The following is a 25772-nucleotide window of genomic DNA, read 5'->3' as shown; positions in this document are numbered from 1 at the left end:
AAGGGATAGTTCACCCAAAAATGAAAATTATCTCATAATTTACTCACACTCATGCCATCCCAGATGTGTATGACATTCTTTCATCTGCTCAAATGAAGATTTTTAGAAGAACTTCTCAGCTGTTTTAGTCCATTCAGTGCAAGTGGATGGGTGCCAAAATTTTGAAGGTCCAGAAAGCACATAAAGGCAGCATAAAAGTAATCCATAAGACTCCAGTGGTTAAATCCATATCTTCAGAAGTGATATGATAGGTGTGGGTGAGAATCAGATCAATAAAGTCCTTTTTACTATATATTCTCCTCCCTGCTCAGTCAATCTCCACTTTAACTTTCACTTTCACATTATTCTTCTTGTGTTTTTGGTGATTCTTATTCTTCATGCATATCGCCCGCTACTGGGCAGGGAGAACAATTTCTAGCAAAAAGGACTTTAATATTGATCTTTTCCTAACCCACACCTATAATATCACTTCTGAAAACGTTGATTAAACCACTGGAGTCGTATGGATTACTTTTATGTTTCCTTTATGTGCTTTTTGGAGCTTCAAAGTTCTGGCCACTATTCATTTGCATTGAATGGACCTACAGAGCTGAAATATTCTTCTAAAAATCTTCATTTGTGTTCAGCTGAAGAAAGAAAGTCACACATCTGGGAGGCATGAGGGTGAGTAAATGATGAGAGAATTTTCATTTTTGGGTGAACATTCCCTTCAAGGCTAGGGTATACTCAACCTGGTCTCATGACATGTCGTAATAATAGTATGAGATGGCATAATCGTACAAGTTAAATGTACAAAAACATACAACATTTTCTCCCATAGGAAAAATTATAGTACCAATGAAAAATTTTATTACAATTTTTCCCAAGTTTAACCCCAAACCTAAATCTTAATCTGACCATAAAGCTGTGTTGGAGAAGCTACTTTGAAACTGTAGCTTCCCAAGCAACTCATAGCTGAAAATAGTTAAACTAGTCAAGCTACTCTTTTAAAAAAAATAGTTTGCTACACTTCAGACCACAAAAAAAAAAGTAGGTAACCACATTGAAGCTATTTATGAAGACAGTATTTTACAAATGTAAGCCCGGCCAGCGATGTTTCCTGACAGTCTTTCCTTTAACTATTCAGTCAAGATACTAAAATACTTTATTGTCTGATCTCTTGTGCCAGATTGTACATAGTCAACCACCATAATGCATAACAAAGACATATAACATTTAGAACAAATATGCATCAATAACATGAAAACATGCGGTGACAAAAAGTACATAATAGCATTAACATAACTACAGAAAAAATTCAGAGAAAAATGGCTTTTTTTCATTGAGCGATCTGATTGACTCCGGAATAAAGGAGAATTTGAATTTATTTCGTCTATGTAGGGGCAACCTCTTTCCTGCAGGTAGAAGTGGATATTCAAGGTGTAAAGAGTGTAACAAAGAGGCAAAAAGCCCCAAAATATAAAAATATGGAGAGATTGCAGAGATTTTGTTAAGAATTCAATGGGGAATTGATTCACAGAGTTGACAAGTAGGCTTGTGTGTAACCTTTGTGTCATGTGTTTGTGCCCCAGGTGTTGACCTGCCTGCCCTGCAGGAGCACCTCCATGGCCTGTGGAACAGGAAAGAGCTGCAGGAGGTAAGAAACACATGCCATTATACTCTCCTTAAGAGCAGGGCATGTGAGGGACTTGTGAGAGTTCAGATGGAAAAAAGTTAGAAAAGATGAGTTGCATACCAGCCATGAGAGAAAGGATGTGCATCAGGGGTGTAGCAAACCAATTTTTAGGAATAGTATATGAAAATTCTCTCATCATTTACTCACCCTCATGCCATCCCAGATGTTTATGACTTTCTTTCTTCAGCAGAACACAAACAAAGGTTTTTAGAAGAATATCTCAGCTCTTTAGGTCCATACAGTGCAATTAAATTGTGACCAGACCTTTGAAGCTCCAAAAGCACATAAAGGCAGCATAAAATTAAATCAATATGACTCCAGTGGTTAAATCTATATCTTCAGAATCGATGAGATAGGTGTGGGTGAGAAACAGATCAATATTTAAGTCCTTTTTGGATTGTACTTTTTTTTTGTTGTTTTTTTTTGTACAAGACACTTATTACATCCTTAGTTTATGGCAAGGAATAATGATGTATTTACTTATTGTTGTGACAACATTTACTATTCTTTAGACAATGCAATGCATGAAATCCATAATTTGGTCTGGATTCAGTTTGATTCAATTTTAAAATTTTCGTACCATTTGTTTTTCATAAACATTCAGAAGTCACAAATGGAACTGCAGGGACAATTTACACTGCTGTTGAGTTTTGACAAAAACAAAACATTAGGTTTTTACATAATCTTTGCAGAATTTTAATTGTTAGATTGATCGCAAACTGTATAATTCAAGATTGACCACTTTTGGCCATTTTTGTCCCTGAAAATTCCCCCTCTTCCTCTTTCAGCTGCGTCAGTTTTTAGCAGCCAGTTTCTCACACATGCAGGAGCCCTTAACAAGACTCCTGGACTTGTTGGAGGGCTGTGTTACCATCCAAAAGGTCAAATCTACCAGCCTGAGCCAATTCATCCTCACTGAGTTCATGCGCTGGAAGACTAATAATCCCAAAGCCAGTCTGAAGGGTCTGAGTGAGGAAGAGAGGCTGCGCTTACAGCAGCGAGCCCTGGAGCTCCTCACAGACTCTCAGCCCGGGTACATGGACCCTCTGCTGGAGGTCTATCAGCTGAGGTCACTGGAAAGACCTCTGCTGCTGAAACACGTGACCTTCCTGCAGGACTGCTGCTGCTACAAAGAGGTGAGGGGAAGTCATCAGCAGTCCTCACAAGCTCATTGGCACCTCTTCTGTGAGAACAGGCACCAATATTAGCTTGGGAAAATAATTTTTTTGTCCAGGACGATTAATCAGCCAATATTTGTCATTTTGAGATTATTGGCATTGTCAGATAAACATGCCCCCTTGACCAATTAGCAGAAGTCTAAACCTGATTGCACATTATCTGTTTGCACATTATATTATTCCAGATTCCTAGTGGTAGACTAGCCGATATTTGGCATTTCAAGATTATCGGCATTTGCTGATAACCACACCTACTGGACCGATTAAAAATAGTAAAATCTTCGGAGTGCACATTGTCTGATTTGAAAATAAGTGAATTTTGAGGCATTATTTTTGTGTCAGACAAATGTTCATTTAATTTTATGTATTTCGCATTTGCTCTAATTAAATTGGGAAACATGTCAGTTTCACCCCAAAATAAAAATAAATAAATAAGAAAATTAAGTGTAATGTTGTAAATGTTTTAAAACAAAAATGTTGTAATTGTCATTATTCTCAATGGTGATTGTCATCGCTGTAATACAGTGATGATTTTTTTTATATAAATCAGCGTAAAATAAATGCAGTAGATCAAATACTAGTACAGACATGGGCAATTTACGGCCCGCCACATGGTTTAATCTGTCCCGCGGCTCGTTCATTCTTAAAGCGTTTTTTCATTGAATATTTCTCATTGAATATATCTTGCATTGGGACCTAAAGCACCTCCACAAATGTTTAACATGCTCAGGGTTGCCAGTCATGAGATGCAAAGCCCCCCAATTAGAGATTTATACTTGCACAAATTGAAAATATTCTGCCTAATGTTATACTTATTTTGTGCAATCTGGCAACCATGCTTGGGAGTGCCCTCTTTCTATCTCTTGTTTTCCACTTTGAACAAACTTAGCGATTTCTAGTGTGATATTTTTCTGCTCAAGGGAAAGTGTGATACTATGTATCCATTCTTGAGGCTGCTTGTGCTGTTTGGTGCTTATAAAATATAAACAAAGAGCATCATTGACGCGTGAGCAAAAGCAAGCGAGAGACGAATATGTATTTTCAATTTGTGCAATTTAGAAATGTTGAAGTCCCCTCGCACCTGTATTTTAATCTAACTCTTGCAGTAATCATTTATTATAGTCATGCAGAAAAATAAATAATTTATAATTATGCTCAGCCTTTATTCAGTTTATTTTTAATGCCTGCTAGAAAAGTACCTACCTTGATAGAGCAATACAGTACTTTAGGCAATTGCTGAATAGTCCCATTAGTAACATATACACGTCAGAAAATTGAATACACAACTATTTCTGGGCTTACAAGAAGCAAATCAGAGTGGAACATTGTATCTCAAAAGGAGTACAATGTGGACCCCCATGTGCTACTTAAAGCCCGATGTGACCCCTGTACCAAAATACTTGCCTACCCCTGTACTAGCATGATTTATAAATACTTAACAAAAAATTTAATACAGTGATTATTTATTTTTATTCAGATCAGCATAAATTAAAGCCAGTTCATATATTACCATGATATATAAATACTTTGCATTACAGTAATGAAAATTAGATTGTGAAAATGTGAAAATGAAATGAAAATGAAATTTTTGTTTGTTTGTTTTTTTTTTTTTTTGCATTGTGAGAATGAGAATTGGGGGGCTTAATTGTCTTGAAAGTAATTTTGCAATCTGAAAAAATTCAGTATTCCTAAAAATATTCAATAGTTTCTTTTAAACACACTAGAATTTCTTTATTTAGATTTTGTGGTGAAAAATGTCCCGGACATTTTGTGACATTTTTAATGATTAAATGTAATTAATTATTGAACATTGTGGTCTCCTTGTTGCATTGTGCCTACGAACACCCCTCACCTATGCCCAAAAATCACAGCCACTCATGGCTTGTTACTTTAGTAACCTGGGATAGAAAATTTAATTGAGACAAATAAGCCCTGATATTGGCTAGTTTGTCCCAATGCTGTTATTAAAAATATAGACAAAACAAAACACACACTGCAAAATGTATGAAAAAATATTTGTTTAATTTTGCCATTACTGATATGGTTACTAATATTGTTCATCTCTAGCTGTAATGTAATGACATGAAATATCATCTTTTATGACAGGCATTGGTTTTCAGTGTGAAGGTGGAACTTCAGAAAGACCTGGACATGGAAAAGGTCAGTTCAGCCAGCTCAACATGATGAACAAACAGGATCTTTGCTCTTTAAAGTTGCACCATCCATCTAATTTCCACTGTCATCTGTTTGTGCTGGTAGATGTGTGTGCCTCTCATTCTTCTGGACAAGCTGCCGGTAGTGGAGATGTATGTGCGTGGACACCCTGACCTGCAGCAGAGGCTGGTCTCACTGCTGGACTCGTGGTGTGATCCAGACTTCAACATCCAGCAGCTGCTCAGGTGAACAGAGGCATGCATTGTGTGCACTAGCACTGGCTGTTATTGTTTTTGTGCTATTTGTTTATATGAGAATGGAAATAGAAATCAGAGCACATAAAATAAAAGCAGGTATCATCTTATTTGTGTTTTTCAATAATTGATACTGATGCCATTGACCAATACTGTATGATAGTGATACAAATGCTGATAATCTTAAAATATATAGTATTTCAGGGGGGGAATGCTGTTGTTTAAGATGGGATTAAATATGGCAAAATATAGTCATCATTTTTATTTGTATAACGATTTTCATGATACACATTGTTTCAAAGCAGCTTTACAGAAAATGATGCAGGAAATGATGTAGCGCAGGAGCTAATGTAAATTTGGGTGTCATCGGCATAGCAGTGAAGCTAAGACCAAAGCATCGGATAATTTGTTCCATGGGTAACGTATGTTATGAAGAGGAGTGGACCAAGGACAGAGCCCTAAGGAACATCACTTTTAACTGGAGCCTTAGAAGATTTGTGATTTTGAATGGTGACAAAGTACTGCCTGTCACTAAGGCAAGAAGTGAACCAGTGCAGAGCTGTGCCCGTTATACCAATAGCGGATTTGGTCATATTAAGCAATATACAGGTACTCCCTCTCTATACCAGCTTTCAAAAGGACTTTACTGATATCCATTTTTTCCATTGTATATTATAATTATTTTATGCCTGATTCCAACTGAAACAAGTTAAATTCTAGATTAAATTAAAGCTTTAGTATGAACTGCTAAGTGTCACTGAGTGATGATGACCAACTTCAGCCTGTTCCAGCCAGAGTTCACTTCAGTCTACTAAGACAGACTTCACAGAGGATGAACTGATGCAAACTCAAAGACATGGGATTCTTCATGAGCCTTTGTATGAAACATGGGCTCAGGATGGAGTTCACCAAAATTACTTGCCATAAGCTTCCAGATGCTCCTCATTGAAGGTCAAAGCAGGGACAACACTCTCTTAAAAACTGAACTACATAGTAAATGAATCAACCGCCAACAAAAGCCTTCATCAGCAAAAATCAAAGGACAATGCATGTACGTGTATTTCCACTGTTAATTCGGGATGACTTCAAGGACTTTAAAACTTATAGTTAATACAAAATAATTTTTTTTAACCATTGACCCATAACACTTACTTAGTTTACTAATTTAAACCACTAATATTTCTAAACATAACTATTATGACATTATATTCATCCATTTCTGTTATAGCTTAATTTCCTGTACAGCTGCTTTGAAATGACGTCTGTTGAGAATAGCGCGATACATATACTGTAAACTTGACTTGAGAAATTAATAAAAATGTTAAAACTCAGAAATTTCTGCTGTTAAAATAAAGTTTTGCTGTGCTCAGCTCTAAAATATTTCATCAGCTAAAATTGTTCTTTGTAGATTGCAGTCTAGTCTGTATAAAATAACATTTTAAAAATCCTTCTCCAGTGGTCATGTATGACTGAAAAATGAATGGAAATTCATTGCTCAAAAGGTGTGTGAACTCTTTTGATATTGACAGTATGCATCATGTGGTTTTTGTTTCAGTCAGTACCCACAGCTGGTTCTCTCCAAACACCAGACAGACCAGATTCATCCCAAACTGCTCAGCAAACATGTCTTCAAACTCATGGAAAAATTCTGCATCGACCCAGGTGTGTGTGACTCCATGTCTGTTTCTTGTCCATAACTGAAGTGTACCTTTAGTAAATACATGTACTGTATATCCTTGATATTTGTAACGTAAACATCATTAGTGCTGTGTGGTTTGTTTTCTGCAGGTCTGTGCTCTAATTCAGTCTACAAGAGGAAGCTAGATTCACTGAGGTTTCTCATGTACAAGACTTTTGGTGAGGTAAGATTTCCCAATTTCCCGTTTTCACTGGCCTTTTTTAGCAACTTAAACATTTCAACTGTGCTCAGTAACCACTTTCCTAGATTTAAAACCTGAAACATTGATTATTGATAAATATCCATCTTTCACAAAATTTGTCATGAAACTGGTCAAGTGTCAATGCTCTTATTGAGCAACATTATTCTGTAAATGTTTGGTAAACTTTTGTAAAAGTTTGGTTTTTATTATCATTTACAGTACCTCAAAATGCAATAACTTCTTCCACCTCTGTGTTGTGAAAAATAATATTAATAAAAATATTGTAGCCTAACATTTTTCACTTTTCACAATCCTACTAAACCCAACCCAATATTATTTACTGCTCAATATTATGTTTATATCACATCACATTATCACATTTATATCACTTACAGGTACTCTGACATATATCGTATTACAGAAGTGAAATGCTTTATGTTTCGATAACTTATATGGCTTAATAAAGTATAATAATGTTATATTTTGTGCATTTGGAATGATTCTGTCCACCTCTGTGTATTTATCTGACAGAAAACCATGTCAGAAGACAATTGGAGAGACCATGTTCAGGTAACAATACTATTCTTGTTTAGATTCTGCAATTCAACATGCTTATTGGTTGGGTTTGCTAAGGCAAACATCACTATTACTAATGCTCTTACTTAGGGTTAGGTACTTCAAGTTAACAAACCCCTAACCAAAAGTATTAAAGTTCCTCAGTCACAGGGACGTGCACAGACATATTGAGAGGCAGGGGCTCTAAAGCTTTTTGAGGGACAGTCGCTTCAAAATTGTCCGCCGGGTGGGAGTTTTGGAATACAGTCTCCGTCGGACTGGGTGGGTGCGCAATTTATTTTTCGCAATAATAATTTTCTAGCCCTGTGTTAAGTTTCAGTGCTCAACTAAGCCAAGCAGGCTCACAGGATTAAAAACGCAATGGCGTGTAACACATTTAGGAAAAGTAATGATCGCAAGGAAAGCCGCAGGACAGTATCATCTAACTTTCCTAAGTGTATTCTACAAATACTACACAATATGCATAATACATTGCAATTGGGGAAAAAAGAACAACAATTAACTTGCTTTGCTTATGCAGTTGCGTGCAATTATGAACGAGAGTGTGAAAGTGATGTGAGACCTCTGTAACACATTGAGGATTATTATAGTCATTATAATTGATTATTGAATTCCGTAATCGATACATCAAGGTTTCATCCTAATATTGATGCATTTTTACACCCCTAAGTACTATTATTAAGCGTAAAAAAAACGTAATTTAATTTGGGTGCGCAAGCTTTTATTTTGGGTGGCATTTGAGGGGCACCTCATGCAAAAGGGCAGGGGCTCAAGCCACTAGAGCCAACCCCTCCGCACGTGCCTGCTCAGTAGACATAGACGTGCATTGAAGGAGTGCCCCGAGCCATATCTAGAGACCAAAGTATCAGACTTTTTAAGACTTTTTTTAAATGTGTGTGTGTTGCACTCAGGCTATGGTTGCGGGTAATACGGAGCTGCAGATTCAGTTGGTGCAGCTTTTGGTGAAACACTGTAGCCTCAAGACTGCTGCCCAATGGGCGGCACATTACCATATACCCAGGAACAGACTTCCCACTGGGGTATGGGACAAAATTCAGAGTCTCTCGCCCAAGCAGCTGTAAGTATTGGATCAAATAAGTGCACACAAACACACAGACTCACTAACTATCATCCTCACAAATGTTCACTTCATTCTGTCACAGAGAGATGTGTACTGTGAGCGCCCAACCTGAGTCCTGGACACCTCCCCAGTCTGATCAGCAAAAATACTACCAGCTGCCTCTGGCCAGAGAAGACATCCACTTTGTAGAGGCATTAGATGAACTGGAGCAGTGCAAACAGGCTGTTTTAAAAGTACAACATGCCTTACCTGTGTTTTGCATTTTGCGTGTGTGTGAGAGTGAATGCGAATGTGTTACTTGCCCTGGAGACGTGATAAATTAAAAATATATGGGTAATTTCACAATTGGGGTTAGAAATGGTTAGGGTTAGGTTAGGGTTAGGTAACCCTAATTTACCCTAACCCTAATGGAAATGGTGTTCAATGCGTTTAATAAAGCAAAGTCTGTCTAATAATTGGACATATCCTATAAAGGATTTGCATTAATTTTCTTTGTAAATGTCTTATACTGACGCATGAAAATATGCATGTGAATACTCCAAATACCCTGGGGTTGAGTATTTATTTTCCATGTAAAAAATCCTTTAAAAAGTTGTTTATTGTAAAATGTCTTAAACATAGGTTTAAATGTTTTAACGGTTAAATTCATGACATATTATTAGTTTAGGGCCCTATTGTAAGAGTGCTAAGTGCAGCGCTATGCGATACATCATACACGCAAAGTCAGTGGGCATGGCAAGCATGTGCTTAGTCTAGGCACAGGCGGGTTTGGCTAAATTGTGCGCACAAAGCGCTAATGGGCTGGATCAAGTGCAATTTAATTCTGAGGTTCTTCTCTGGTTATTGTACCATCTGTGCCCTATTATATAGTCCATTCCCTCAAGCACCAGCGATTATAAACAAAGACAGCACATTCATAAGAAGTTGGTAGTGTAAATGGACTGTATGCAATGAGAAATCTATAGAAATATGGATTTATATTCTTTTGTGCATTAACTGTATGCTTGATGAATGTCAGGCATATTTCTGTGATAGTGACACGCTCCTTTTATACGCTTGGAAAATGTGATTCTCTTCAGGATTTGGATGTACCCGTTAAATTATAGAGAATGTAAGCATTATTAATATTTTTCATCTACTGACACACACATCATGACTAATATTAACAGTGATTGTATTGGCCTTCAAGGTTAGGCTGCAGGTTTTGCTTTTAAAAATGTATTTATTGAAACACGAAAAATTTACAGAAAAAGCGAAATTCAAATTTCACTTCAAATTACATGAAAATATAAACAAAATAACAAAGTGGTCAAAAAATTCTATATAACCACCTCCCATAAAATCCAAACATTTTACCCTCTCCAACTTCTTTGCCTTTTGCAGTGATTTCAGAATCACTCTTAAGACAACAGGTGTAAAAATAGATCATAAATACAATTGTAAATATAGCCTTAACATAATAATAATAATAATTGAAAAATAAACCATGACCTATAGATAGCTTTACTCTAAGTACACTACCGGTCAAAACTTTTGAAACACTTGATTGAAATGTTTCTCATGATCTTAAAAATCTTTTGATCTGAAGGCGTATGCTTAAATGTTTTAACTTAGTTTTGTAGACAAAAATATAATTGTGCCAACATATTAATTTATTTCATTACAAAACAAACATTTTATAAAAAAAAAAAGTTTTTGAAATTGATGACTTGGGCCGAATAATTAAGAAAAGCAGCCAATAAGTGCCCAACATAGATGGGAACTCCTTCAATACTGTTTAAAAAGCATCCCAGGGTGATACCTCAAGAAGTTGATTGAGAAAATGCGAAGAGTACATATCTGCATTGTTTCATAAAACGGCTACAACTGTGATTGTCAGGGACATAATTTGATGTTCCACTACTACATTTTCAGAGTTTGGACATGGACTTTATTACCACCTGCTGGTGGAATCTCCAAACTGCAAATGCAAGAACTGATTTTAGACTTTTGCTGAGATTAGACATATTTCTCAGGTCAATAGTAAATTGCACTTTGCACCACTTCATTAACATACAATACACCCCCTGTTTGTGCGCATACACCCACAGATAGTGCAAACACTCCCAGGCATGCCCACTTGTGCTTTGCGCTGGCATAAAAATTGCACTTAGAATTAGCGCTCTCCTTAAAATTGTATAAGATGTAGTGCATAGTCTTTGCGCTTCGCGCTGCACTTAGCATGGTCATGAAAATAGAGCCCTTAATGTGTGATTTAGTTACATTTTCAAGGAAATTTCAGATGCAAATTCAACTGCAATTGTAGAATGACCCATGTGGGCATTCATTGAAAAATTTTATCTTTAAATTTCTCTTTCCATTCTCCTTCAGCCCGGCTGTTTGGTGGGAATTGACATGGAATGGAGGGCTGGTTTTGGCACCGTGTCTTCTCAGTGTGTGGCTCTGATCCAGCTGGCTGTACAGGGACAAGTGTTTCTGTTGGATCTGTGTGCACATAGCATCAGCCACCACAACACCACAGTAAACTTCATCAGAGCTCTGCTGTCAGACAAAAACATTCTCAAACTGGGTGAGGAGACCTCAGGATGGCCCAACCACTCTTCAGAACACACTTCCCAACATTCTCAAAAATGTCATATTGCTTGGTGTGAATATGGAAATTAGATTTCGGTCTGTAACTTTGGATATCATTGATATCAGTGTGTTTGTGTGTGTAGGTTATGGGATGTCTGGAGACTTGAGGAGTCTGGTCAGCACGTGGCCTGACCTCAGGGAGGAGCCTCTAAAGATGGAGGGAGTTCTGGACCTGCTCCATGTCCATCAGGAGGTGTTGGAGCTGTTTTGCATCATCAGCTGAAAAATCATTGAAATAAACTTGAAGTTTTACACTTTGTCCTAAATAGACATGAAATGAGAAATTTTGAGCATCAAGTACTTTTTCTGTCCTCACTAACAATGTAATACTGCGTGAAACAAGAAAATCACAGTCAGTCATTACACTTTCACGTGTAATGAACCACTACTTGGAGCATGATTTTGGACCAATGAGATTTTGCTGTGGGTGGGGCTACCCGGCAAGACATGACAAAAATAGAGACCAAGCATTTTTGAAACATTGCCCATATTAATTGTTACTCTAATTGTTATGTTGATAATATATAATTTATAAATCTTATAGATTTTTGGACCCCACTTTATGTTGCTATTTTAAAACCTACATTATTTGTTCTTACCATTGCCCTCTGACCCCTTAGCTTCAGCGGTGTTGGTGGGGCAGGAGATTGCCTCGGTCAGATGTGGTGAGTGAAGGTCTGGCAGAGAAGGGCCTCAGTCTACTGGTGCAGCAGGTGCTGGGGAAACCACTGAACAAAACTGAGCAGCTCTCTAACTGGGAACGCCGGCCACTCCGCATCAGCCAACTCCGCTACGCGGGTAACGCACAATTCATGCTGAATGGAAGCATGGCATGCACTACTATAGTGGTTAAACATCTGTACTGGAAACTAAATGGTCGTAGGTGGAATCTTGTAAGGGTTTATCCATAAACTATCACCATTTTGAATTTAGGATGTTCCAGAGGTAAAAGTCCTTATAATAAGTGTACCATAAGTTGCTATTACTGTACTAACACCATGGTTAATTGCATTAAAACTATGGGTTCTGCTAAAAACATTGTTACTACAATATTAGTAATAAAGTGATGCATTGTACACACAAGCGATGCCGAGCCGCGGGAACGAGTGCGATCGACAAACACCACCTCTGGATCAAACCCTTTTCTGCACTCCTCGACATTCACCATGACCAAATCACTGTGATGAAATCAACATTTATATTCATTTTTATCTATTATTATAAGTAGTATTAAAGGAAGTTTTTTATTTATTTATTTTTTGTAATTTTTATAGGGCAGTGTAGAGAGACAGGAAAGCAGGGGATAGGGATGGGGGAAGGAGATCAGGAAATGACCCAAGCTGGAATCAAACCCGGGTCCCTGTGAGCCAACAGCTCACATATGTGTCCTGGACGTGTGCGCTACCATCTGCGCCACTCGCTCCAACTTAAAGGAAGTATTAAGAGTTGAATCAGGAAATCGGATGGGAAAAAGAGTGGGACAAAATGCAGATTCGAACCGCGTTTGCTAGGACGACACTACACATTCACACCGTCTTTACACCCTACGCCACTGCAGTGAAACCCATTGTCTAGTTTGTTGTATATTCCTGTTGTTTCGCCAGACAGTTTGGGTGCAAATAGCTGAACTGTGTGGCAGATACTATTTACACTGGGGTGCAAATAGACACTCTGTATTTTTTTTTTATTGTATCACACTATGGTGCTGCCCCCTTTCTGTTTCCCCTTTCTTTCTCATTCTCTTTCTGTTTCTTCAGCCACTGATGCATTCTGCCTGCTGGACGTCTACCTCACCCTCTCCCAGGACCCAAGGGCCTACGGGCTGCCGGAGGACCTCCGCTCCATCCCCTCTGCTCAACAGGCCAAGAGCCGCCAGGAGAAGAAGCCTAAAGACAAGAACAAGCAGTCAAAGAGAAGAGAGGTCAGTTCGCCTGGCTCGGACTACATGTGTTGACTGCAATTTTTATGAGCCTGTGGTTCTTATAATTGCTCCGTTGTCATGGTAACGGTTATAAAATTCAATATAAAAGTAGCTAATGAGGATGCAGAGTTTTTATGATTTTTTTAATTTAAGGGGACCAATTAAAATGTGGCACATAATTGTCCATATTTGGGAGGTTCACATATCATGGGTCACATTCTGTATAATTAAAATTATTTGCTGTTTAAGCTCATTTTATAGTCTGTTATTTAAAGTCGCAGCATATTATATGTGTAATGTATGATAAACTTTAAATCAAAATTGAAGTTTTGTGGCTTTGGCCCCATGTCTTTTGAGCTTTTAGGGTATCTATGTTTATGCTAGTTTACACCTAAAAGTTGATAATATGAAACTTTTATGAGATATATTATTTTCAGAGAAAGCAGATTAAATATATTGCTGACTCATCTTGCACGCTGGAGTGTATGCAAACCTATCATTAGCAAGGAGCAAATCATGGCTGTGAAATGTAAACTAAGGGCTATTGGCTATTTAAAAAGGTAACAAGCCTTCTGATATGTTTTGCCACAATTTCCTCTTTCAGTAGGAAATACATCAACACAGGAAAGAAAAGTGCACCCGTCAAACTATTTAATGGGCTCTTAAATGGTTAAAACTCAAATTTAGTCAAATCTGTTTATGCATTGTAGTGGATTAGTATCTGTAGAACAGTTTAGAGAAAGATCAGAAAGCAGTCTACACCCATGATGTTGGACTGTGCCATCAGGCTCGACAGAAGGTGAATGAGCCCCACTCCAGGGAGGATGAGTGCATTAAGGTGAATTCAGAGTACCAGGGGCCCATCATCACCCCACGGGAGCTGCGGGTGGTCTGTGATAATATGCTGCAGGGTCTGGGCCGTTTCCTACGCTGTCTGGGGGTGGATGTCAAGATGCTGGAAAACACGGATGACCATAAAGTAGCGGCAGAGGTGAGTCAATAAGACACCTGTTGATATGTGATTGTGAACCTCATTTTAGTTACACGTGATTTGTAATGTAGACCGTACTCTCTGAGACTGTGGCGACTGTGATTCTGAGTGGACGTACATGACGTGGTGTCTCCCAAGGCTCTGTCCTAGGGCCTCTCCTGTTTCACCTGTATATGCTCCCACAAGTCTAAATTTTGCAAAATAACAAAAGTAGTCTGCTAGGCAGACGACACCCAGATCTATCTTGCTGTTTTTTCAAGCAACCACAGCCCCATAGATTATCCTTGAATTAAATATAAAATGGAAATCATATGTTGGTGTGCTCTTGGATTCAGATCTCAATTTCAGTAGCCTCACATAACCAGACTTATGACTTGAAGGTTCAATAAAGCTTATTCTGGCCAAGAACCACCCACTTAGACGAGTAAAATAACCAACACCAGTTCCTCTTCGTTTTAAGGGGTGGGCTTAACTGACAAACATGATTCCACAATTGCAGACTAATAGCAAAAAAATTTACGGAAAATGTGCAGACTGACAATTTAATCAGAATTTTTGTCTGTCAAATAGAAATAAGTACTGATTATTTCACAGACAGAAAACAAAGAAGAATGCACAGTTCTGCTCATTAATATCTGAATGCTACAAAACACTTTAATAAAAAAAACATTTGAATCCATGAACCTGTTAAAATTAGGCAGAACAAGATTAGCTACACATAAGCACTCGGATTGTGTGCAGGTCAACCTGGTACATATAAAACACTATTTTGTTCTCCGACGGACTGATAAAAACCTGTGCACCAAGACTTCTGCAAATATAGTTACAGTCAGGCAATCTCATTGCAACTTACGATTTTCACAAGTGTGGAATTATTTTATGTGCATTATGCATCAGTCGGTCACTGAGCGGACTGTTGACATTTAATTTCTCATATCAAAGCAATACCTAAATCAACTAACCTCATAAATATAGTTACATAAGTAATGTATTTGCAGTCATAGATGTTATATTCCCCTTCTTCAGCTGGCCCGTGCCGAAGGTCGCATCATTCTAACTGCAGGTCAGCCCTACCAAACTGTAAGTGTGTTTTTAACATATTTAGAGACACACACACTCACACACACAGTCTGCTTAACAAAGCTTCTCTATAGTGAATTTATTTGTGCATGCATGTGTATGTTTGTGTGTAGTTAAGGTCACAAGTGGGAGAGGGCCGCTGTTTGACATTGGACTGCTCAGAAAAGGCACGTGACCAGGCTGTGTACGTTCTCAGACACTTCCACATCCACCTCACCCCTGCGGACATCTTTAGTCGATGCCAGGTCAGTTGTGTGTGGCTATAAACAAATATATGCTGTATGTCTGTACGTGTCCTCTTTTAAAAGGAATGCTTACTTTTATTGACACTTTTAAAGGGATAGTTCACCCAAAAATGAAAAATTGTCATTATTTGCTCATCCTTGTCCCAAACCCGTATGCTGTTATTTTTTCCGTGGAATACAAAAGGAGAGTTTTTGAATAATCTTGACTCACTCCACACAATGACATTTCATGGTGACCACATCTGTCATAGTGAACTATTGCTTTTCTCAACTTTCAAATGCCCTTATCAGGCAGAACTTGAATGACATTGTCTCAAAGCATTTGTGTCTTATCATCAGACGTAAGAGTTGTGAGGCAGGAAGGAAGCTCCAGGAGATAGAGGGCTTCTCTGGAGACACTTCTCCTGTGAATCATTGGCTTGAGGTGCCACTGCGGTATTCGCTTGAACAAGAGCAGGAGGCACAGTGTCTCTTCTGTGCTTTAGGCATTTCCTCTCACATAAGTGATGATCGGAATTTGGACAATGGATTTGGATAAGGAAATAAGCAATTAATGGAGGGATGGAGAAATTATAGGGCACAAACAGACGGAGAGAGTAAAGAGGATAAAATAGGGGCATGGTTACGAGCAAGAATGCACTGTTTTCGAAATCTTTGGCTGGTACAGAGAGCCGATGATTATTTATGTTATGGCTAATAAACAATATTGCAACCAATGTCATGTGGTTGCAAGGGTGTTTTGTTTGGATGCGGGGTGGTGGCTTACTGGCCCAACTCCAAAAAGCTCACCCTCAAGTTTCTATGACGTTCTGTTCCCTAGATACGACTTAAAGTCTGTGTGATTTCTTTCTGTATTTTATCATCCAACAGGCAAACATGCAATGTCTGATCACTTAGAAAAGTAATACTGCACCTCTCCTCAACAAGCCGCACTATTTGAGGTATCATTCATGTCCATAGCACAAACGATCAGGAAGGAGTCACGCACTGAAATTTAAATAAATAAAGATTGGAATGGTTTGCTGAGAAAGAAGTCTGATGAAAGAGAGAGATAACTGCTAGAGAGCACAGGTGGAGAGATAAGATGTAGAAAAACAAAGGCTGAGACAGACTAGGGTGTAAGACAAAGAGAGAGATAGAGGCAGATAGCTGCTGACTCATTCCTGCTGTATTACCTGATCTCTATTAGAGCTGCACCTCCGGCTCCACCGCAGGTCTATGGTTATTTATTACCTGTGATTTTGAGATTCAAGACTGCAATTGAAACTATAAAAAGGGTTTACTTTGCCAAAGATTTGATGATTCATACATGCATACATTTATACAGGCATCATTAAGGTCAGTTATATGCTTGAAAGTTTAGTGTTTTATGCTTGTGCAAAGTATTTGGTTACGTTTAGCTTTGTATTTTTCTCATATTCAAATAAAGTTAAACAGGTCTGGAATGACACAAGGGTGAATAAATGATGGAATTAAAATTTTCGGATGATCTGTTTATTTTATAATACTAAGTGCAACCTATTATTGTTTATGTCATAACTGTTAATCCAAGGCATCCAAACAACTCCGTGACTACACCATTCTGCACACATCATTCACAGCACACCTCGTACCACTCATAAGACTTTCTACCACACCAAATTCACACCTCCAGAGAACACTGCTGATGCAGAATTCCAGACATGGATCGTTTAAGCTCCACATGGGTGGTTGTTTCCACAGATGTGTCAGTTTTGTGGCCACCTACCTTTCCTGAGCGGGTGGCCACCTGCTCCCATCCTGATCTGTAGCATTCCACCATTTGTTGCCCGAGGTCTCATCCACCTCCACATTTGCTGTCTTTGTGCTTTCCTGAACAAAATGTACCAGTGTCGTGCAAGATTCAATCCACCCACAGAATACAATCTCCATGGGACCCTAAGGGGTAGCTTCCTGTTGTAGCTGATCATTTAAATATTGTCATAATCAAGCAGTACTTCAGTGTGAATAGTATAGTGTAATATATTTCATATAGTTTATGTGGTTATTTTTTGAATGTGTTATATATTTCTTTTATGCTTCCATGGTTATATAAAACCTGTAAATGTAAATGTCAAAACTGTGTTTTCCAGACCTGCAAACATCCTGGAAAATAATAAAACCCTAAAAGTAATGCAAAAGTCATGACAATTTATATAGTTAGTAAACATTTTTCTTTTTATGCTCTGCTCTAAAATATTTAATTGGCTAGATATTGCTTTTGTGCTATTGCCAAAGTGAGGTCTAATTTTTAATCCAATTGTTTTTTGAGTCTGTTCTTTTTTTTTTAAATTTTTTTAAAATATTTTATTTGGAATGCCCAATGCGCTTTTAAGTCCTCGTGGTTGTGTAGTGATTCGCCTCAATCCGGGTGGCGGAGGACGAATCCCAGCTGCCTCCGCGTCTGAGTCCGCCAACCTGCGCATCTTATCACGTAGCTTGTTGAGCGCATTGCCACGGAGACATAGCGCGTGTGGAGGCTTCATGGCATCCACGCTCAACTCACCACGCGCCCCACTGAGAACGAACCACATTATAATGACCACGAGGAGGTTACCCCCTGTGACTCTACCCTCACTAGCAACCGGGCCAATTTGTTTGCTTAGGAGACCTGGCTGGAGTCACTCAGCACACCCTGGGATTCGAACTAGTGAACTAGCGAACTCCAGGGCTGGTAGCCAGCGTCTTTTACCACTGAGCTACCCAGGCCCCCGAGTCTGTTCTTTTCAATGAATCAGTCAAAGCAGATTCATTAGAGAATCAGTCTGAATTAGGGATATTAATGATTATTGAAAATCGATGAATTTTCGTTAATAATTTGATCGATTAAGCTTATAGGTCGTCGATTAATTAATTTCAGGACACATGCATTTTTAATTATGTCAGCAGACGTTGATAAGGCTGTCTATACAGTCATCCACCGCTAGAGGCCGCCTGCACATTTCATGTTATGTCTTAATCGGTTCACAGAAGTAGAGCCCTACAAACGCACAGTCAGAGATCAAGTGGGCTCAAAGTAAACAATGTCTATAAATGAACATTAATATTTTCTGCACACACCATGAAAGTACAACATGACAACAAGCACTGCTGATTGCCTTGTTTTATCCCAACCTACAACTACGTCAGCGATCGCCGGGAAAGCATGAAGGCACATGCAGCTGATATCACACTATCACCAGAGAATTTGTATGAACATGTACTGTGTTTATGCAGCACGTTATGATTTGACTTAATTTCTAATAAAAAAAATACGTCCAAAGATCCGAAATATCCCATGATCCACAACGTGAAGTTTTAATGAACTCAAATATGTATCAAGTGATATATATATATATATATATATGTTATTTTTAACAGTAATTCATTAACGGTAATTAAACAAGTCACAAATTCGTACTAAACATTGCCTAAATGTATTTAAATACACTGAACTAAGAATATTTTAATAGGGAAATGCCAATACGTGCATTTCTTAAGTGTAATAATTTAAATTATATTTAAACAATAGGCTAAATGCACACATTATTTAGAGTCCTTCACATGCGTTTTGCGACATTATCGTTAACGATTAATTGATCGTTTATTTCCACGACGATCGGTTATGAAAATGTCTGAAAAGTGACATCCCTAGTCTGAATCCAGTGAATCATTTCTGATTACTGTGGAAAAGTCTTGAATATGTGCGAACCCTGTTTGTGATGTCAAAAATGTATAATTTTGTAATTTGTTTTTTTGCTGAGTCTGTTCTCTTTGATAAATCAGTCAAAACGGATTCATGAGTAAATCAGTCTGAATCAAAAATGTTCCTTATCCAGTCATCAGAAATTACTGGAAAGATTGTGAAAAAGTCATGGAAATGTGCAGACCCTTTTTGTGGTGTCAAAAATAATAATATTGCATATATATCCTTCAACAGTTATCAAATGGCATTATCGATTTCGAATAGAAAACATTGGATTACGTTGAATATGTAAACTTAGCAGGCTAATTGATTCGCGTGCTATATTTGCACACATCAGGCACAGAATAAGTTCAAGTTCTTTCAAAAATGTTGGTAAAATGCACAGAGACCCCTGAGAAAAAATAAATAAAACAACGTTTAAACCAGCCAAAGCAGGCATTCTGGTCTTAGCTGGTCTCCTAGGCTGGTCAATAAAATTTAAGCGGCCTGTTGCCATAGTCATGCCCAATTTTTGAGCAGATTGTTCTTTTGAGTCTGTTCTTTTCAGTGAATCAGTTATAGCAGATTCATTAGCGAGTCAGTCTGAATCAAAATGTTTTTCAAAATCTTTATTCAGTAATCACAAATGACTGGAAAGATTGCGGAAAAGTCTTGAAAGTGTGCAAACCCTGTTTGCGGTGTCAAGTATTTAGAATTTATTAACGTATACCCTTCTAAAGTTATTTATTTAGCATTTTCAGTCGAAAATATTATAATATGCTGAATATTTAAACTTGGGCTAATTGATTCACATGCTATATTCGCACACATCAGGCACAGAATCATTTCAGGTTCTTTAAAAAAAAAAATTGGTAATGTAACAACTTTTAAACCAGCCTAATCTGGTTTGCTGTTCTTAACTGGTCTCCCAGCCTGGCCAGGCTAGTTAGCTGGTTTTAAAAAGGTTTTATCCGATAACCTGCTGGTCAGGTTGGGAGAACAGCTAAAACCAGCCAAGACTATCTTAAACTAGCTAAGACCATCAAACTATCTTAGGCTGGTTTAAGCTGTTTATTTTTTTAGCATGGACAGAACGGCAGGATTTTTAAGGTCTGAATAAGACGGAAGTGTTGGAATGTGAAGGTGAGGTGTAATGAACAGTGTTGGGTAATGTTACTTTTAAAAGTAACTTGTTAGAATATTGCGCTACTCCTAAAACAAGTAACTTAATTAAAAAGTAAAGTTTTATGAAAAGTAAAGCGTTACTTTTGCGTTATTTTTGCGTTACTTTTTTCTCACAGCCACTTTCTCTTCAGCTATGCTATGCATTCCATACCAATATGCCATGCATTGCATACAAGAGACATTACAGGTCATTCTAGCTACTGTACAACACTCATGTCAAAACAACATAGTAAACAAACAGATATTTAGAAAGTAGGACTTCACATCATATTTATAATAAAGAATCAATAACATGAATATGCATGATTTGTTTTTCCATCAACATGGCATCCAATATGAATAATGAAGAATAACCACTGTCTTACCTAAAGCAGCAAAGTCCAACACTTGACCCCGCATCATTTACAGTATGTCATCATGTGCTGTGCCCATCGACACTGTCAGACTCAACTTAAGATGTTTTTCAAAAGTCAGGATAAAATTCAGTGAGGAATACCAATCTAACATGTAAAGAGCCAATCATCTTTTAGATACAGACACCGCCTGTCAATCAACTCACTAGCACGCATGCGCATTAGCTATACAATCATGGTAAATTGCGTGTTTTCACGTAATATGAGGTCAACTTTCGGTTGAATAAAACGCGATTGATTCGTGTTTAAAATACACACTACATTAAAAACAATCTAAACACGTTTAGGCAGAGGGATTATAAGACTAGCCTTCCACTGTCCATGACATGATACACAGGGTGATATACTCAATTCACTGACTTATGCAGACGAACTGCTCTGTGTTACAACTGGGAGAATGGGATGAGAAAAGCTGACTCTGGATCGGTGGTACCGAGCAACGTTCTACATCGATTGTGTATGCAGAGAAAATGTCTTAGTTTCTAAAAAGTTTCTACATTTTTGTTTTATAATAAACAAGTAGTTTGGTTCATGAAATAAACCGTTTTTATGACATTTTGGTAGCACTAAAAATTATTCCATTCAAGTTGTATCAAAATGCGTCTTTGAAGTTGTGTGCGATCAACCAGTGGTGTCCGTATGCACCGTGGATCAACTCGAAACAAGCGTGCACTGACTTAAGTGAAAAATATTCTTTATTATCAGACACATTCAAGTTGGGACTTCCTTTCTACATTAATTGACTGTTGGGTGCTAGAGTTTCTTGGTTGGCTGTTCCAATTTCTCCCATTCATTTTAATAGAAGTGACTCATCTCTGCTAAATAATGTCTGGCCTCAGACTCTATAGAACTACAATGCCCATCATGCACTACGTCTCCTCCCCGAAGTTTGCACACTTTTACTCCTGATTTCTCGCAATACATGGACAGTAGATGTGTACAAAAGCAACGTGTTACTTTATTTAAAAAGTAACTCCGCTATTAAGGTCTAAAATAAAAAAAATATTGCGTTACTTTACTCGTTACTCAAAAAATGTATCTGATTACATAACACGTGTTACCCCCAACACTGAGAAGTAATCTGTGATAGCAGGAAAAGGGAAGGGGGTTCAAAAGGCTGTTTTGAAGGTGCACCCCAGGGCTGGTATGTGGAAGCCCACCCATGCTAAGTTAACCCTTTTGTTATCTGATTGTAAAGTCCTTTGATTAACAGTGGCTGGATGACTTGCCCCCCCGGTTCTGTGGTGAGAGGCATTCCTGAAGCCCCTGTGAGTCCACTGTGTGGCCCATTGATACTCATTGTCAATCATTAACCTCTCCTCTGCCTGTCCCGCCATAATCCCCTCTCTTTCTGTCCCGCAATCTATCTGTCTCACTCTCTCTTTTCTCATTGCTTTATCAATGGCTTTTCCAGTGAATTCCTCTGTCTACACCAGGTTTAAGCTAGGCTCCTAGTTAAGCTGAGTTCAAATGTGTGTCACCACACTGACTAGACTGCTGAATGGATTAAAGCTGAGATCAGTAGCAAGTCATGCTTTCTGTCAGGAATATACCTAACATATTCTCTAAAATTACTGTTAACAATTTACAGACACACATGGATGCAGTTAATGTTATAAGAAATATTTTGCCCATAATTAACTAATGTCTTTCCAAATTTTTTCAAACACGAAAGGAGAAGTTTAGCAAATTGTCCTGTAAGCTGTTTTTCCATACAGTGAAAGTGAATGGAGATTGGGCTGTCAAGCTCCAAAAAGAACATAAAAGTATCATTAAAGTGGTTCATATATTCCACATCTTTGTGCAAAGAATAGAATCTTGTATCTCATTTTGCAGGTCCACATATTCAAACTTGCCACATCGCCCTCGGCCACGAGACACAAAACCTGATATATCAAAACCTGATATAACTTGATGTGCCATATTTGTGTAATACTTTCTCTTTTCTCAGATTTTTGTGCATTTAAAAGGTTTTTAAATCTGAAATGGCTTTAGCCATGGCAAGCATCATTATAACTATTGATCATACTTGGTAAGTAACTGATCCCGCATCAACTGTGGTACAGACATGAATGATACCATACTTAATACGTAAATATTGTCTTGATATCTTTGCATTGTAAGCCTAGGTAGATCATGAAAACATCGTAAATTAAGTAGATTATTTAAGAAAACAACTATACATTTCATTACCAAGGTAAATTGTATCTATTCATAAATTTGCGTAAAAAGCTGTAATGAAGTTATGAGCATTTGATGAGAGATTCTAGGTAACATTTCAGCACTTCACAAACAGACAGCAATACTTAAGTAGCACATAAAGCGTATTCTCGTTCTTTCATGTTAAGTGCATTTTTGGGAAGCGCAAGTAGAAAAGGAAAGAGTAGTGATGGGAATATTAAGGAATTTAACTATTCCGGTTCTGATTCTGATTCCTGTTAGCGTTTCCACTTCCTTAACAATTCTTTTAGTACATTTGAGGAAGAAATATTTCGAAATAAGAATTGCAATTATTATTGGATTTACTGCCCTGGGCAGTCTGTTACCAAATGATAAGGTCATTTCATCTTTTAACAAACAGACTTTTGCAAAAGATGTTTACATAGACTAGTTTTAAATTAAGCTGTTAACTCATTAATTATTATAAAATACTATGGGTTTACATATTTGCACTCGCAAAGATTCGATTACGATTCTTTACCTAATGATTTCCTAAATGCGTTATGAAATCTGAAATTTGGTCACAATTTGATTGGATTGGATTTTATTATTTTAGAACAATTCATAATTATTTTCAAAAATATGCAGAAAAAAGATTACACATTTTTACTGCACGTTCTTAATTCAGACAGCACAGACATGCAACCGAATTGAGCACTAGAGTCACAGAAGCAATTTGGACTAAGGAGGATTGGCTTATATTCATGGCAGAAAAAAATATGCCCTGTGCAGACACATAAGGCCCAAATAATCCAGCCAGGTCATACAATTAAAAACGTATCTATTAGTAACGTATAAAGGTAGTTTTACGTGGTACTGTATGTTGTAATCCTGCAAGTTGCCTGTTAATTTTCAATGAGAGAGACAGCAGAATGGAGGCAGCTCCGCTTGCATTCACAAGAATATGTTATGTTTTTGCGACTGTTGTAATCAGATCATTTTAATCAACAGGCTTTTAGCTTTTAAGTGGTTAGTTCCCCTCAGAACAGTCTAAAATTGCTCCCTATTCCCTATATTGTGCACTGTGTCATTAGTGAGCGAATTCATCACTTACTTGTTCGCTCATTCACATTTATTTAGGCTGTGTCCTATTTGTAGTTAACGTATTTTATGTAGAAATAATGCATTTTATGGTGATATAAAGCAATCTAAACATAATATATCATAATTGGAAATAAGCTAAGATCCAGCATTATCGGGAAATGCAGCCCAGCACAGTCTGAGGTAAAGTTCATAGCTGGTGCACAACCAATGCGAGATACATGCCAAAGTCCATTATTCGTAAGCATAAGCAATAGTGATGCCTGCCTCGGAAAACACCACTAATTTGTTTTGCTCCTCTTGATTATGATTCCTTGAAGCCAACCCTGTGTTCTTCATATGGAGTTCCACTCCTCGATCTGGTATTTAGACACACCGTACAATCCCTCACACATTACCATGTTACTCGTATGATTTCAACTCATACCATTCCATAACTGTGTCATTGATTTGGACTCACAGAGCCAATCCTTTGTCCCTGGCATTTCTCTGATTTCAGTGCTAAAAAACTCTCCACAAACGTTGCTCCACAGATGTCATCCAAACCACAGAGGTCAACTTTCTGCATTTACTTGAAACCATCATCATACGGCAGCATCAGATAACTGCTGAGCCTTTTTTAGAAGTGAGACTGGCAGCTAGACGCAGTTCTCTGTATCGCAGATGCTGCACTGGCATTAGCTCTGGAGTTCCCACGGGGGCTTGGGGGGGGGGCTTAGCTGTGAGGGGTGAATGGGAACTGAAACGACATGAGAAGATAAAAGGAAAGAGAGGAAGAGAGAGTGAGAGGGTGCTTGAAAGAACGATTTCTGTGTTTTTGAACGGCTGAGAAAAAGAGAAGGAACTGAAAATACAGGACAATGTTGAGGTTCTTTGGTAGTGAAGCAAGTGTTTAAACCGCTTTTGGCTGTTTGAGCATATTTCCATTCCTGTTTTACTCCCTTTTCTCTTGACACATTTGATCACATTGGTCTCAACCAGAAGTTGACTGTGTTTCAAGTCAACATCAAATCAAAATTTACACTATTTACTTTCCAAAAATATATATACACTATATTGCCAAAAGTATTCGCTCATCTGCCTTTAGATGCATATGAACTTAAGTGACATCCCATTCTTAATCCATAGGGTTTAATATGACGTCGGCCCACCCTTTGCAGCTATAACAGCTTCAACTCTTCTGGGAAGGCTTTCCACAAGGTTTAGGAGTGTGTTTATGGGAATTTTTGACCATTCTTCCAGAAGCCCATTTGTGAGGTCAGACACTGATGTTGGACGAGAAGGCCTGGCTCGCAGTCTTCGCTCTAATTCATCCCAAAGGTGCTCTATAGGGTTGAGGTCAGGACTCTGTGCAGGCCAGTCAAGTTCTTCCACACCAAACTTGCTCATCCATGTCTTTATGGACCTTGCTTTGTGCACTGGTGCGCAGTCATGTTGGAACAGGAAGGGGCCATCCCCAAACTGTTCCCACAAAGTTGGGAGCATGGAATTGTCCAAAATCTCTTGGTATGCTGAAGCATTCAGTGTTCCTTTCACTGGAACTAAGGGGCCAAGCCCAGCTC

The 25772-nt window shown here is 38.1% G+C and overlaps 1 protein-coding gene across 2 annotated transcripts in view; it reads left to right on the top strand.

The window, feature by feature from the left end:
• Nucleotides 1-25772, top strand: part of exd3 (exonuclease 3'-5' domain containing 3) — an 85894-nt gene that overhangs the window by 22420 nt on the left and 37702 nt on the right. For both annotated transcript variants that reach the window (XM_051684516.1, XM_051684517.1), the window contains exons 3-18: nt 1572-1636; nt 2464-2811; nt 4960-5013; nt 5113-5252; nt 6817-6923; nt 7050-7123; nt 7673-7711; nt 8629-8795; nt 8881-9031; nt 11169-11367; nt 11516-11625; nt 12053-12230; nt 13190-13353; nt 14141-14344; nt 15371-15424; nt 15538-15669. In XM_051684516.1, coding sequence (XP_051540476.1) covers nt 1572-1636; nt 2464-2811; nt 4960-5013; nt 5113-5252; nt 6817-6923; nt 7050-7123; nt 7673-7711; nt 8629-8795; nt 8881-9031; nt 11169-11367; nt 11516-11625; nt 12053-12230; nt 13190-13353; nt 14141-14344; nt 15371-15424; nt 15538-15669 — 2186 coding nt within the window. The remainder of the gene's footprint in view (nt 1-1571; nt 1637-2463; nt 2812-4959; nt 5014-5112; nt 5253-6816; nt 6924-7049; nt 7124-7672; nt 7712-8628; nt 8796-8880; nt 9032-11168; nt 11368-11515; nt 11626-12052; nt 12231-13189; nt 13354-14140; nt 14345-15370; nt 15425-15537; nt 15670-25772) is intronic.

This window comes from Myxocyprinus asiaticus, chromosome 42 (genome assembly GCF_019703515.2).
Source record: "Myxocyprinus asiaticus isolate MX2 ecotype Aquarium Trade chromosome 42, UBuf_Myxa_2, whole genome shotgun sequence".
Classification (NCBI taxonomy): Eukaryota; Metazoa; Chordata; class Actinopteri; order Cypriniformes; family Catostomidae; genus Myxocyprinus; species Myxocyprinus asiaticus.
The sequence above is the reverse complement of the archived record's forward strand: the minus strand, read 5'-3'. Positions and strand labels throughout refer to the sequence as shown.